General features: G+C 51.9%; 1 protein-coding gene across 1 annotated transcript in view; it reads right to left on the bottom strand.

Moving 5' to 3' along the window:
* Nucleotides 1-14,620, bottom strand: part of DDX54 (DEAD-box helicase 54) — a 27,037-nt gene extending 12,417 nt beyond the window's left edge. The window contains exons 1-11 of the mRNA XM_032168606.2: nucleotides 14,420-14,620; nucleotides 10,100-10,229; nucleotides 9,102-9,172; nucleotides 8,310-8,498; nucleotides 8,144-8,193; nucleotides 6,221-6,262; nucleotides 6,009-6,104; nucleotides 4,009-4,130; nucleotides 3,866-3,927; nucleotides 3,631-3,762; nucleotides 1,333-1,543 (exon numbers count right to left, since the gene is read on the bottom strand). Coding sequence (XP_032024497.1) covers nucleotides 1,333-1,543; nucleotides 3,631-3,762; nucleotides 3,866-3,927; nucleotides 4,009-4,130; nucleotides 6,009-6,104; nucleotides 6,221-6,262; nucleotides 8,144-8,193; nucleotides 8,310-8,498; nucleotides 9,102-9,172; nucleotides 10,100-10,229; nucleotides 14,420-14,593 — 1,279 coding nt within the window. The 5' untranslated portion in view covers nucleotides 14,594-14,620. The remainder of the gene's footprint in view (nucleotides 1-1,332; nucleotides 1,544-3,630; nucleotides 3,763-3,865; nucleotides 3,928-4,008; nucleotides 4,131-6,008; nucleotides 6,105-6,220; nucleotides 6,263-8,143; nucleotides 8,194-8,309; nucleotides 8,499-9,101; nucleotides 9,173-10,099; nucleotides 10,230-14,419) is intronic.

Raw genomic sequence — 14,620 nt, 5'->3', positions numbered from 1 at the left:
ATTTGGAGATTTCATCTGAGGTTGTCTGACCGGCACTGTTGGTCTTGTGAGGCACAAGAAATTCCCTTTGGGGGGGGGTCCTGGGGACCTCCCCAGGGACAAGCAGAACCAGCTCTCCACACAGCAACGGAAACTAGGGGACAGCAGACAGCAACAAGGGGGAAGTGCGCCCGCCACATGACACTTATCAATTAAAAGAAGGCAAAGAAAGTAGAATAACATTTACCAGGGGCTGCGGGAGGGGAATCAGGAGATTTTGTCTGATGGATAGAGCTTCAGTTTTGCAACATGAAAAAGTTCTGGGGCCAAGCACAGTGGCTCACGCGTACAATCCCAGCACTTTAGGAGGCTGAGGCAGACGCATCACTTGAGGTTAGGAGTTCAATACCAGCTTGGCCAACATGGTAAAACCCCCGTCTCTACTAAAAACACAAAAAATTAGCTGGGCCTAGTGGCGAGCACCTGTAATCCCAGCTACTTGGGAGGCTGATGCAAGAGAATAGCTGGAACCTGGGAGATGAAGGTTGCAGTGAGCCGAGATCATGCCACTGCACTCCAGCCTGGGGTACAAAGCAAGACTCCATCTCAAAAAAAAAAAAAAAAAGTTTTGGGGACAGATGGTGGTGACGGTTGTACAATGTGAACAGACTCGATGCCACTCCACTGCACACTGGGAAATGGCAAAATGCTGAATTGCATGCTATGTCTACTTTACCACAACTTAAAATAGAAACATCAGAAGAATGGACGCACACCAAAATGATGGCCATGTCATCAGAGAGCAATGGGGGACAGCGATCTCTGAAATGAGACCACAGCTGCTCCATGACTTACGAAGGGCTGCATCTCAATAAACCCAACAGCCATCAAAAACACACGCATTGCACCTAACCCACTAAACATCACAGCTCAGCCAGCCTGCCTTGAACATGCTCCAAATGCTTCCATTAGCCTACCCTTGGGCAAAATCATCCCACACATAGCCGATTTTAAAATAAAGTGTTGAATATCTCATGTAACTTATTGAATACTGTACTGAAAGAAAAAAATAGAACAGCTGTATGGGTGCTATTGTAAAGTCAAAAAAACCATAAGCTGAATAATTGTTTTTTTTGGTTTTTTTGAGACAAGATCTTGCTCCGTCACCCAGGTTGGAGTGCAGTGGCACGATCAGGAGTTTGAGACCAGCTTGAGCAATATAGCAAGGCTCTGTCTCTAAAAAAAAGCCCACAGCCACCCCATGTGCAGTGTCAAGAGTTAAGCCTTGTACCCTCGGCTTCTGCCAGGATCCGGTACCCCTGCCTGCCCCAGGGCCAGCCACGGGCTGCTTACCCACGCGGTGCAGGAAGAGCTTGCCCTTGGCGGGGAAGCTGTAGTTGATGACATTGTCCAGCAGCGGGATGTCCAGGCCCCGGGCGGCCAGGTCAGTCACAATGAGAGCGGAGCACTTGCCAAGCGTGAATTTGGCGAGGTTGATCTTGCGGGCTGTCGGGTCTAGGGCACTGTAGATGTGGGCACAGCTCACCCGCTGGGTCGTCAGCAGCTGCTCAGAGCAAAGATGGTAGCAAAGTGAGAAGGAGACTTGGAGAAGAAAGGAAAGGAAGCCAGACCATGGCGGGGGACAGGCACTGAGGTGCAGAGACAAGACCACGGGTTCTGGAGTCTGGCACCCTTGGTCTGAATCCAAGCTTGCTGGGTGACACCAGTTTGGGGAGGAATGGAGCTTACAACACCTCCCACCTCTCTGCAGAGTTGTCTGAGGATCAGAGATGATGTGTGCAGAGGGCCCTCTCAGGGAAACTGCAAATGCCACCTCAGTGCACAGGCCTTATCCTGATTCTGCCACAAACAAGCTGTGTGACTTGGGCAAGTTACCAAACCTTTCTGTGCCTCATTTTCCCCATCTGTACGAATAACTGCCCCTTCTTTGTGCCTTAATATGAGGATCACAAGAGTCAGTATACACAGTGCTGAGAACAGTCTCAACATGGAACACTCATGAGAGTGCTAGCTCTTCTTTACAGATTACTATTTAAACTGGGCATAGTGGCTCATGCCTGTAATCCCAGCATTTCCGGAAACCAAGGCTGGAAAATCACTTAAGCCCATAAGCTCCAGACTAGCCTGGGTAACACAGCCAAGACACCATCTCTACAAAAAAATAAAAATAAATAAAAAATGAGCTGGCATGGTCAGGCATGACTCGTGTCTATAGTCCCAGGTACTTGGGAGGCTGAGATGGGTGGATCACTTGAGCCCAGGAGGCAGAGGTTGCAGTAAGCCATGATCATGCTTCTGCACTCCAGCCTGGCCAAAGGAGCAAAACTCTGTCTCTAAAAAACAACTATTTAAAAATTACTATTTTGGTCTTATTCACTGGTGACCCCAGCAGCTGCACAGAGGGAACGTTGTTAACTGTGTGTGGAGTAAGTGAAACCCAGTGAACCATGTCCTCAGATAACAGACCCAGGTGTAGCTGATGGGGAGGCAGGCACTGACAGAAAGGGGCCCCACTGCCTTCCGGTGCACAGCGACTCCCCAGGCTTTGACCCAGGCGGGGGTCACACAGGCATAACACATATGAAAAAACTCTTTGAGCCACTCACACATGCTAACAGCGCTTCACACAGCTTGCTACATGCAGGTCATGCCTCAATCTTAAGAAGTCAAACAAACCAAATACTAAAAATCTACAGGAAAATAACAGAATGGCAGGGACAGGCTTCAAAATAACCCGGATGTAAGGGGACATAACAGATGAAGGTCAAAACCAGCTATGAGCTGATAACAGTTGTACCTAGATAACGAGTACCCGGGGTTCATCATATTATTTTCTGATCTTAGAACTGGTTTGAAATTTTCTCACAATAAAAAGTTTAGGCCAGGCGCTGTGGCTTACACCTGTAATCCCAGCACTTTAGGAGGCTGAGATGGGCAGATCACTTGAGGTCAGGAGTTCAAGACTCACCTGGCCAACACAGCAAACCCCGTCTCCATGAAAAATACAAAAATTAGACAGGCATGGTGGCACCTGAAGTCTCAGCTACTCAGGAGGATGAGGCAGGAGAATCGCTTGAACCTGGGAGGTAGAGGTTGCAGTGAGCTGAGATCGTGCCACTGCACTCCAGCCTGGGCAACAGAGTGAAATACCACTTCCAAAAAAAAAAAAAAAAAATGTTTTCATAATAAAAAGTTTAGGCTGGGTGCAATGGCTCACACCTATAATCCCAGTACAATGGGAGGCCAAGGTGGGAGGATCACCTGAGCCCAGGAGTTCAAGACCAGCTTGGGCGACTGAGTGAGAACTTGTCTTTACAAAGTATAAAAATAAGTAACAAATTAGTTGGGCAGGGTGACATGCACCAGAAGTCCCAAGTACTCGGGAGGCTGAGGCGGGAGGATCGTTTGAGCCTGGAAGGTCAAGGCTGCAGTGAGCCGCGATTGTGCCACTGCACTCTAGCCTGGATGGCAGAGCGAGGCTCCGTCTCAAAAAAAAACAAAAATGACCATCTTGAGCCCAGGCCCAGGCTCCTGGTCCGCTCTCGTGTTGCCCTCTAGTGACTGCACAGGGAACTGCAGCTCCAAACTCCGGCTGAAGGAGGTGCCCGTCCCACTCAGGACTCTGCTCACCTCAGTGAGGTACTCGGCGTGGTGCTTTGTGGCCACAAACACCACGGTCTGGTCCTGGGGCCGCACCACGTTGCGCAGCAGGTGGAGCAGCACGGCAGCCTTGGTGTCCTCCCGCACGAGGAAGAAGGAGGTCTGCGGGGAGAGGGCATCACGGGTTGGCTTACAGGGTCCTGGCCCAGGGCCTGCAGGGCCCACCTGGACACACCCTCCTGGGACGGGACAGGTGCAGCCTCACCTTCAGCTGCTCGTTGAGCTTGGTGTCCACGTCAAGCCGGATGAGCACGGGCTCCGTGAGGCCTGCAGGAGACATGGGGGAGAGTGAGGGAGTTGCAGAGGGACTGGACCCCCAGCCCCCATCTCCACCCTCAGCTCACACACCAGCCCGGGCAAATTCCACCAGCAGTTTGGGCAGCGTGGCGGAGAACAGCACCGTCTGGTGGCCCCCAGGGAGGCGGGCGATGATCTCCTGCAGCTGCTCTGCGAAGCCCATTTCAAAAAGCCTGGAAGGGTAGAGGGCAGGACTGGGTCAGAGGGGGCCTCCACTCCCTGGAGTTCCAACCTTGCCCCTGGAGTTCCAGCCATCCTTGTCCCCACAACTTCTGCGGTGTCCCAGGGCTTGCCTCACTCTAACTCAGCCCACTCACACTTATCACGTGACTTCATCCTAAACAACAACCTTGAAATCTGGAATCTGTCTTGGTTATGTTCTTACAAACTCATGCTGAAATAAACGACAGCAGCCCAGGCCGGCTGCAGAGGCTCACGCCTGTGATCCCAAGCACTTTGGGAGGCCAAGGCGGGTGGATCACCAGGTCAGGAGATCGAGACCATCCTGGCTAACACGGTGAAACCCCGTCTCTACTAAAAATACAAAAAAATTAGCCGGGCGTGGTGGTGGGTGCCTGTAGTCCCAGCTACTCCGGAGGCTGAGGCAAGAGAATGGCGTGAACCCGGGAGGCGGAGCTTGCCGTGAGCCGACATCTTCCACTGCACTGCAGCCTGGGCAACAGAGCGAGACTCCGTCTCAAAAAAAAAATAATAATAATTAGCTGGGTGTGGTGGCGCACACCTATATTCCCAGCTACTCAGGAGGCTGAGGCGGGAGGATCCCTTGAGCCTGGAGGTTGAGGCTGCAGTGAGCCATCATCACACCACTGCACTCCAAACTGGGCGACAGACAAGACCATGTCACCATCAATCAAACAATGATAGCAGCCGGGCGCGGTGGCTCACGCTTGTAATCCCAGCACTTTGGGAGGCCGAGGCGGGCGGATCATGAGGTCAGGAGATCGAGACCATGGTGAAACCCCATCTCTACTAAAAAATAGAAAAAATTAGCTGGGCGTGGTGGCGAGCGCCTGTAGTCCCAGCTACTCGGAGAGGCTGAGTCAGGAGAATGGCGTGAACCCGGGAGGGGGAGCTTGCAGTGAGCCAAGATTGCGCCACTGCACTCCAGCCTGGGCGACAGAGCAAGACTCCGTCTCAAAAAAAAAAAAAAAAAAAAAAAAAAAAAAAAAAAAAAAACAATGATAGCAGTCCCTCCCTCCTTCCCCCACATCCCCCTCCCCAACTCTGCCAGGGAGGGTTCTAAGCACTTTACAAGTATCAAGTCTTCTGGTCCTCACAGCACCCCTGTGAGGTACGTGCTGCTTTATCCCCATTTTGCAGTTGAAGCAGCCAAGGCCCACAGATGCCCAGTGACTTGCCCAAATTCACAGAGTTGAAGTCACAGAGCTAGGACTTGATCCCACTCCTGTCTGGCTCCTGAGTCCATGCTCTCAACTTTGTGCTTTTTAAAAAAATCTCTTTTTTGAAATCCCATGTTAGGGGCCAGGCGCTGTGGCTTGCGCCTGTAATCCCAGCACTTTGGGAGGCCAAGGCGGGTGGATCACCTGAGGTCAGGAGTTCAAGACCAGCCTGGCCAATGTGGTGAAATCCCATCTCTACTAAAAATACAAAATTAGCCGGGCATGGTGGCGCGTGCTTGTAACCTCAGCTACACAGAAGGCTAAGGCAGGAGAATCACTTGAACCCGGGAGGCGGAGGTTGCAATGAGCCAAGATCGTGCTATTGCACTCCAGTCTGGGTGACAGAGCGAGACTCCGTCTCAAAAATAAATAAATAAATAAATCCCATGTTAGATGTCCTATTATTCATTTCAATACTCCTGAAATGCAAAATTATAAATATTGGTCAGAGAGCCCCAGAGATGAGCTCCAGCACCGCTTGTGAGGAGGTCTGCAGCCCACATCTGGGGAGACACTGCTTCGATCTTGGCCACACAGGTCTCTCCCGGCAGAGCCTTCCTCTGGTTGACCTCTCTGCCTCTGCTTTCCCAGTTCAGACACAAGTGCTCAGGGCTGGACCTGCAGCCTTACCGGTCGGCTTCATCGAACACCACGTATTCCACACTCTGCAGCTTCAGGTTCATTTCCACAGCCACATGCACCAAACGTCCAGGTGTGGCAATAATTCTGGAAGAGGGTGCACAGGCCAGGTGACCCCAGGGCCAGGGCCACCACCATAGTTCTCTGACACTCCCACTACTGGGAAGGGACCTCAGGGAGTCATCCCCAATCCACAAACTCACATGTCGGGATTTTCGTGCAGGGCTGCAAACTGGTCTTCCATCCTAGAGAGGAGAGAAGGGGTTAGCTTGATAGAACAGGTCTCTTTGGTTTCCCTTCCCATAACCAAATGTCCAGGCGAGGCTGCACATCCCAACCCCAGGAACACAGACCCGAGGCTTGGAACTGAGGAAAGGCCAGTGCTGAGGTATGAGGCAAAGGCATTGCCCTGACAAGAGATACAAGCTGAAATATGCAAAAGAATGGTTATAACAGTTCCCTCGAAGAGATGGGTTCAACTACAGACCTCAATTCACTCCTTCTGTTGTTCCAGATAGCAACAAAGATGCCTTCTATCCACAGCACCCCCAGCAACTAACCCTGGAACTACCAGCTCCAACTAGAACCCAGGTTCCCCGGATCTCTATCAGCTCCCGTCCTTAAACCCTTTGGGCACACATCCCTAATTTTAGTCCTCCTCTGAAGCACCCTTGGGATACCTGTAGGAGCCAGGGTAGTCCTGGGCCAGGACTAGCCCAGGGAGGCCTTTCTGACAATCACGAACTTTAGAAAGAATAAATGACAATGGAGACAAAAGCACTGAAAAGCAAACTCTCCGAGAATCAAGAGTGTTAATAGCGGCATCCTTAAACTTTCTCCCTTAAAGGGGCTGCCCTTTAAGGGAGAAACTGTGGGATAAGGCATGGAATGAGGCAGGAGACTGGATTCTGATCCCAGCTGTACTTTGGAATCATTGCCTGACTCTAACTTGTCACTTCCTCATTTTGCTCATCTGTAAAACAGACGTGGCACCTACTACCTAGGAAGGGTGGTAGATGAACATCAGGCGAGAATACATCTTATGAATCTGAGCTATTACAAACATCCCTCAATTCCTGTGCTTTCTGCTTTCAAACAGCCCACATCCAGGTGTGGTGGCTTATGCCTGTAATCCCAACACTTTGGGAGGCCAAAGTGGCAGATCGCTTGAGCCCAGGAGTTCGAGACCAGCCTGAGTAACATGGCAAGACCTCATCTCTACAAAAAATACAAAAAATTAGCTGGGCGTGGTGGTGCACACCTGCAGTGCCAGCTACTGGGGAGGCTGACATGGGAGGATCACTTGAGCCCAGGAGGTTGAGGCTGCTGTGAGCTGTGATTGTGCCACTGCAGTCCAGCCAGGGTGACAGAGCGAGACCCTGTCTCAAAATAAACAAACAAAAAAACAAAAACAAAACCAAGCCCACGATTAGGCATATTAAAATAGATACACTTGTCTATCCTGTGAGCTGACGACTCTATTTCAGGAGCATCAGAACTTCTGAGTGGCACTGCTTCTGTGGGCAATTTATTTTAATATTTTATCGCATGATTTCCCTTGTTGGTTTTTTTCTTAAGCCAGTTAAATTTAGCAGTGAGGTGGTTGTATACCAACTTTAATGATACTAATGTTGGTAAGTGCTGATAACTTGCTATCACTGGACCAGCCTTGTTGGGTTTTTGTTTTTTTCTTTTCTTTTTTTTTTTTTTGAGATGGAGTCTCGCTCTGTCGCCCAGGTTGGAGTGCAGTAATGCCATCTCAGCTCACTGCAAACTCCACCTCCCGGGTTCAAGAGATTCTCCTTTCTCAGCCTCCATTGTAGCTGGGATTACATGCATGCGCCACCACGCCCAGCTGATTTTTGTATTTTTAGTAGAGACAGGGTTCCGCTATGTTGGTCAGGCTGGTCTCGAACTCCTGACCTCAGGGGATCTGCCTACCTCGGCCTCCCAGCATGCTGGGATTACAGGCATGAGCCACTGGGCCCGGCCTTGTTGGGTTTTTTGAATAAGCACAGAAGCTGCTATTATTAATAAGCAACACAGCTTAAATCGAACTAATGTCCTGGAGACACAGAGATGTGCCTGCATGGTGGTGACCCTGGCATGGGGTGCAGGGACCTTACCTGTCTCCACCCAGGATCAGGGCAGTCTTGAGGCCAGTGAACTTGCCTAGCTGAGAAGAGAAAGTGATTGAGAGAGGGCAGGGGTGAGATGACAGCACACTCGTGGCCTCTGCGTCTGGTCCCAGGTCAGCCCTTGCCTCCCGCCTCTCCCCAAGCCCAGACACACCTCCTTAGTGAACTTCAGGGTCTGCAGGGCCAGCTCTCGGGTGGGCGAAAGGATGAGGGCACGGGCCCCGGTCTGGGCACTGTGGGTCTTGAGCCGCTCGAACATGGGGAGGAGGAAGCAGGCTGTCTTGCCACTGCCCGTCCGGGCCATGGCCACCACGTCCTTGCCATCCAAGATCACTGGGATGGTCTGGAGAGGCACAAGCAGGGAAGGTCAGGGTCAGCTCCTCCCCAAACACCACATGATCCAGAGCTTCAAGGCCCTGAGGAGTGGGCGTGCTATAGATCTCAGAGAATGGGCAGGCACCTGTCTCCCAGCCCTGAGCCTATTCTTGCCCACTCTTTCAAAAGCCTGTTAGCACGCCTCCAAGGATAAGCTGCTCACTACCCCAACTCTTTCCATTGCTGGAACACCCTTCTTCAGGGGGAGCCAGACTCTACCTCCCATCTAGTCCTCCTCCTCAGAACCCCAGAGAAATGGCTCCCACTGGGCGAAATGTCTAAGAACGGTAATCACAAGCTCCAGGTGATAATAGGTGGCTGGGAGCTGCCTGAGCTGAGGCTCAGCTGTGGGCAGCCTCCAGGAGGCTCAACTGGCAGAAAGGCCCAGAGTCTCTGCTCGGCTCGGCCCAACCTTCTCCACCTAGAAGGTGGACATGCTAGCTGGGGCTTCAGCAGAGTAAAGGGGGCAGAAGATGTGACAGCTGGGACAAGGGGTGGCTGTCAAGGGGCCAGAGAGGAGGGCCATGTCACTCCTCCCTGGTCCTCGCCCGTTGACCACCCCACCCCTCACCTTCCTCTGGATGGGCGTCGGCACCTTGTACCCCTTCTTCATGATGCCTTTGAACACCGGGTAGCTTAGGCCTGGGAGAGACATGAAACGGTCAGGGGGCCAAGGGAGTCCCCACAGCAACAACCCCAGAGAACTTTACAGGACAAATGACAGCTTCATCAACAATAAACAGAAAGGGAAAAAAAAAAAAAAGCAATAAAGCAGAAACTGAAAGGTGAAATGAGACTTAGGAGACAGATCTGACTGGGGCATCTGAACCTTATCTGATTTTCTGATGTGAACCCCTCTTGATGTCATGAGACAGCAGGGATCTCTGAACACTAACGGGGTCTTAGATGACACTAAGAAGCTGTGCCTTCGTTTTAGGCGTGGTAAGGTCCTGCACCTCTTGGAAGTGTGTGTGGACACAATGAGGATGTATGGAATGAACTCCAGAATCACCTGGGTGGTGGGGAGGGACTCTTGTCCCTCTTGGTGGTGAGGGCATGGATGGGAGCTCACTTTGTTGCCCAGGCTGGACTTGAACTCCTGGCCTCAAGTGATCCTACCTCTGCCTCCCTAAACACTAAGATTATAGGCATGAGCCACTGCACCCAGCACTCATCTTGATATTTAAATCCTTGCTCCAGCTGCTACTGATTTGTAAGAGTAAGAGAGTCAGGCTTTATTTCTGGCCAGCCAGGTGTCCCCACACCACCCACCCATTCCATCCTTTCCCTCCTTCTGAAATGCCCCTCTGTATGCAGTAAGTCCCCGACTGTCTTTGCCTGTTCTTGCATCTGCATTGCCTTTCCCGAGGCCCGTTCTAACTGCCCTCTCCTGTCTCAGGCCCGCTGCCCCACTAGAAGGCCCTGAATGACTGGGAGACCAGATCTGCTACCCCAGTCTACCCAACCACAGTGCTGAGCCCAGAGTGGATATCAGTGATGGAGTGCAGAGACGGGGTCGACCCCCAGCTGCTGCTCCCGCAAAGTCCCCAATGCCAAGCTTGTACCCACCCATGGACTGGAAGCCTCCAGACTTCTTCTTCTTCTTGTTCTGGGCACGCACCATCTCCCGGGTGTCCGGTTCCACATCCGAGATGCATTCTGAGGTGGGGAAGGTGGGCAGGGGTCTGCCAGGTCCCAGCTGGGAGGGAAGAACAGAGAGGCGGTATCACTCCAGGCACAGTGGGACCACAGGGGGCAGGGAAGGGGGCTGTGCTGTTGCCCTCTCTCCTCCATTCAAGCCAATAATGCTTCTGCCAGATCATGTCACTTTTTTGCTAATAAGTTCTCCTTTGGCTGGGCCAGCACAGGACAGAAGTTTAGAGTGGGGTCTGCAGATAGACTGTCTCGGTTTGAATCCCAATCCCAAAAGTAAATACCCCCTTTTTTTTTTTAAGAGACAGGGTCTTACTCTGTCACCCAGGCTGGAGTACAGCGGTACAGTCGTGGCTCACTGCAGCCTTGAACTCCTAGGCTCAAGTGATTCTCCCACCTTAGACTTCTGAGTAGCTGGGACTACAGGCGTATACTACCACACCTGGCTAATTTTTTAATTTTGTATTTATTTTTTATTTTTTTTTTGTAGAGATGAGGTCTTACTACATTGCCCAGGCTAGTCTTGAATTCCTGGCCTCAAGTATTCCTCCCTTCTTGGCCTCCCAAAGTGTTGGGATTACAGGCATGAACCACCACACCCAGCCCCTAAATACTTTAAAGAGCCAATTGAAATGCCTACTATGTGTGAAGTACTAGACTTTTCCAAGCTCTCCCGCCCCCTACCCCCACCCCACCAGCCACCAACCAATCTCCTTTCTGATCTCTGGTCTGTCTCGTGCCTGGCCACCTTTCTGCTCACCCAGGACCCACTTGTCCTGGCACAGCTAAATCCAATCCAGACACCTCCTTTGGGGAACCTTCTTGGACTACAGGGCTGTCCCCTTTCTCTTAAAAATAGTATTTATGGCCGGGCGTGGTGGCTCACGCCTGTAATCCCAGCACTGGGAGGCTGAGGTGGGTGGATCATTTGAGCCCAGGAGTTCCGAGACTAGCCTGGGCAACATGGCGAAACTCCATCTTTACCAAAAAAGAAAAAAAAAAAAGCATTTATGGAGCAGCAATTCATAAGAGTGGCTAAAACTTACAAGGTATCTACTATAAGCTAGGTGCTGCTCTGAGAATTCATACAAATTAACCCACTTAATCCTCACAACAATCTGATGAAGTGGGTAGTATTGTTCTGTCCATTTTACAGAGAAGGAAACTGAGGCACAGAGATAAAGTGACATGTCCAAGGTCACACAGCCAGCAGGTAGCGGGTGAGGGATGTGAACCCTGGCTTCAGAGACTGTGTTCTTTTCACTGTGACCCTCTAAGATTGACTACAATCCTCTAGGGCAGAGCCATGGCCTGTGTTGAACAGTCTGTGAATTTAGAACGGTTTTTACATTTTAAAGGGTTGTAGAAAAGGAAAAAGAAATCAAACAAAAAAGACAGTGATCTTATATGGCCCGACAAAACCTAAAAAAAAATTTACCATCTGGCCCTTGATAGGTCTGCCAACCCCTGCTCTAGGTACATGAAAACAAGGTGCCTGAGACACACAGGCGCCTGCAATAGCTACCGAACGTATGAACAGCATGTCCTTTAGTCTTCTTCTTTTTTTTTGAGACAGTCTCGTTCAGTCACCCAGGCTGGAGTGCAGTGGCAGGATCTTGGCTCACTGCAGCCTCCACCTCCCGGGTTCAAGCAATTCTCCTGCCTCAGCCTCCCAACTAGCTGGGACTACAGGCACGCGCCACCAGGCCCGGCTAATTTTTGTATTTTCAGTAGAGACGGGGTTTCATCATGTTGGCCAGGCTGGTCTCAAACTCCTGACCTCAAGTGATCCGTTCATCTTGGCCTCCCAAAGTGCTCGGATTACAGGCATGAGCCACCACGCCCAGACTCCTTTAGTCTTCTCAACACTTTTTTTTTTTTGAGACAGAGTTTCACTCAGTCGCCCAGGCTGCAGTGCAGTGGGGCAATCATGGCTCACCTAGCTCAGATGATCCTCCCACCTCAGCCTCCCAAGTAGCTGGGACTACAGGCACACACCACATGCCCGGCTAATTTTTGTATTTTTTGTAGCTGCAGAGTCTCGCCATGCATGTTGCCCAGGCTGGTCTCGAACTCCTGGCGTCAAGTGATCTCACTCTCGGACTCCCAAAGTGCTGAGATTACAGGCATGAGCCATGGCACCTGGCCAACAATCTTTGAAACATATATAATCATTTACTTGCCTTCTACGGATGTGGAAATGGGCACAGCCAGTGCAAGGTTGGGCCAAATTTGAACATACGGCAGTGCCGTGAGAAGCCCTTGGTCTGAACCACACTTAGACTCCTCTTCTTTGGTACTCACCACCTCTGCCCGCCTGTGCTGTTCATTGCCTTTAGTAGTTTCTCTACATTTGTTGAGCATCTACTGTGTGCCACGCGCTGGCTAGGCTGGAAGGGGAGGGGGATGGTGGGATGAGGTCTCCTCTAGTTCCTGCCTTGGAGTGTGATCTTTTCTCTTCATATAAACGCCCACTTACTCATCTCCTTGCCCTGAGCCTACCTGGTGCCAGGCACCCGCTGGGAACAGGACTGTGGGAAATAATGGGCGCAGCCCTTCTGCCCCATTGGTGCTCACATCCATCCCCTCATGTGCTTACACGTGGCATTCAGTAATGGAAATGGCACAGGCCTTGGAATCAGACAGTTCCAAGTTTGAATCTCCTGGCTCTTGTACTCACAAGCTGTGAGGTCTTGGTCAAGCTTCTTTCTTTTTTTGTATAGAGGGGATCTCTCTTTTCTTTTTCTTCTTTTTTTGGAGACAGAGTCTTCCTCTGTTGCTTATGATAGAGTGCAGTTGTGTAGCCACAGCTCACTGTAGTCTCCGCCGCCCAGGTTCAAGTGATCCTCCCACATCGCCTCTCCAGGAGCTGGGACTACAGGTGGGCGCCACCACGCCAGGCTAATTTTTTTTTTTTTTTTTGAGACAGAGTCTTGCTCTGTCACCCAGGCTGGAGTGCAGTGGTGCAGTATTGGCTCACTGCAACCTCTGCCTCCCAGTTTCAAGCGATTCTCCTGCCTCAGCCTCCCGATTAGCTGGGATTACAGGCGCATGCCACCACACCAGGCTATTTTTGTATTTTTAGCAGAGACAGGGTTTCACCATGTTGGCCAGGCTGGTCTTGAACTCCCTACCTCAGGTGATTCACCTGCCTCAGCTTCCTAAAGTGCTGGGGTTACAGGCGTGAGCCACCGCGGCCATCCTAATTTTTTAATTTCTTGTAGAGACGGGGTCTCCCTAAGTTGCCCAGGCTGATCTTGAACTCCTGACCTCAAGCAATCCTCCCACTTCAGCCTCCCTAAGTGCTGGGTTTACAGGTGTGTAGCCACTACACCAGGCCTTTGACTATTTCTTAACCCTCTAGGCCTCAGTTTCCTCCTGTGGAAAAATGAAGATGACAGTTGCTGGTGGTGTTAGCACAGCATTGGTGTGAAGATTAAATAATAGGGCTCGTACAGCGCTTAGCATGGAGCCTGGCACATAGTAAATGGTTAACAAACACAAACTGGCCGGGCTCACGCCTGTTAATCCCAACACTTTGGAAAGCAGAAGTGGGAAGATTGCTTGAGGCCAGGAGTTCGAGACCAGCCTGGGCAACATAGGGAGACTCCCGTCTCTACAGAAAATTTAAAAATTACCCGGGCGTGGTGGCGTGTGTCTGTGGTCCCAGCTACCGGAGAGGCTGCCGTGGGAGGATCGCTTGAGCCCAGGAGGCGGAGGCTGTAGCGAGCCGTGGCTACACAACTGCACTCCAGCATGAGCAACAGAGCAAGACTCTGTCTCAAAAAAAATTTTTTTTAATTAGTTTCCCAGAGGTTTGGGGGCGTCACACTGTCTCAAGCCACGCAGTCCGGCCTCCCCTTAATTCAACCTCCCAAGAACGCTCCAAACTCTCAAAGTCAGATCTTCTGCACCCGCACTTTTCATTGGGCGAAAGGGAGCCAGGATCCTCCCCACGTGCAGGAGGCAGCCAATGAGAGACGCGCGACCAAAACCCGGCAGGAAGGCCCGCAGGCTGCAGCCCCGGGATCCCAAGGCTCTGGCCGCGGAACCCTGAGCCTGACAAACCCCGAGACACGTGCTCAGGCCGGCGGTCCCAAGACCGGTCCTCGGGTCGGCAGCCTCCCTCCCCACCCTCTGCGGAGCCCACTCCCCAGCTGGGGAAACTGAGGCCTCGGGGCGCTGCCCGGAGCCGGGTCTCGGGCCCCAACATGCGTCCCAGCCCCACGCGCCTACCTTCCGGATCCGGGCGTCATCTTCCGCCTGGATCTCAAACTCGCCGTCCTCCGAGTCGCTGCCGCGGGCCTGGGAGGCCGCGCCTCGGCGCTTCCGGAGCCCTTTCTTCTTTCTCCATTGGGCCATGGCAGCTCGCGACCGAGGTCCGGCAGCGGGGCGCTTGCCGGCCGCCATTCGGGCCGCGCGCTGGGAACGCGGAAG

Source organism: Hylobates moloch, unplaced genomic scaffold, assembly GCF_009828535.3.
Source record: "Hylobates moloch isolate HMO894 unplaced genomic scaffold, HMol_V3 SCAFFOLD_12, whole genome shotgun sequence".
NCBI classification, from domain to species: domain Eukaryota; kingdom Metazoa; phylum Chordata; class Mammalia; order Primates; family Hylobatidae; genus Hylobates; species Hylobates moloch.
Note: the sequence above shows the minus strand (reverse complement) of the source record. Positions and strands in the feature narration are given on the sequence as shown.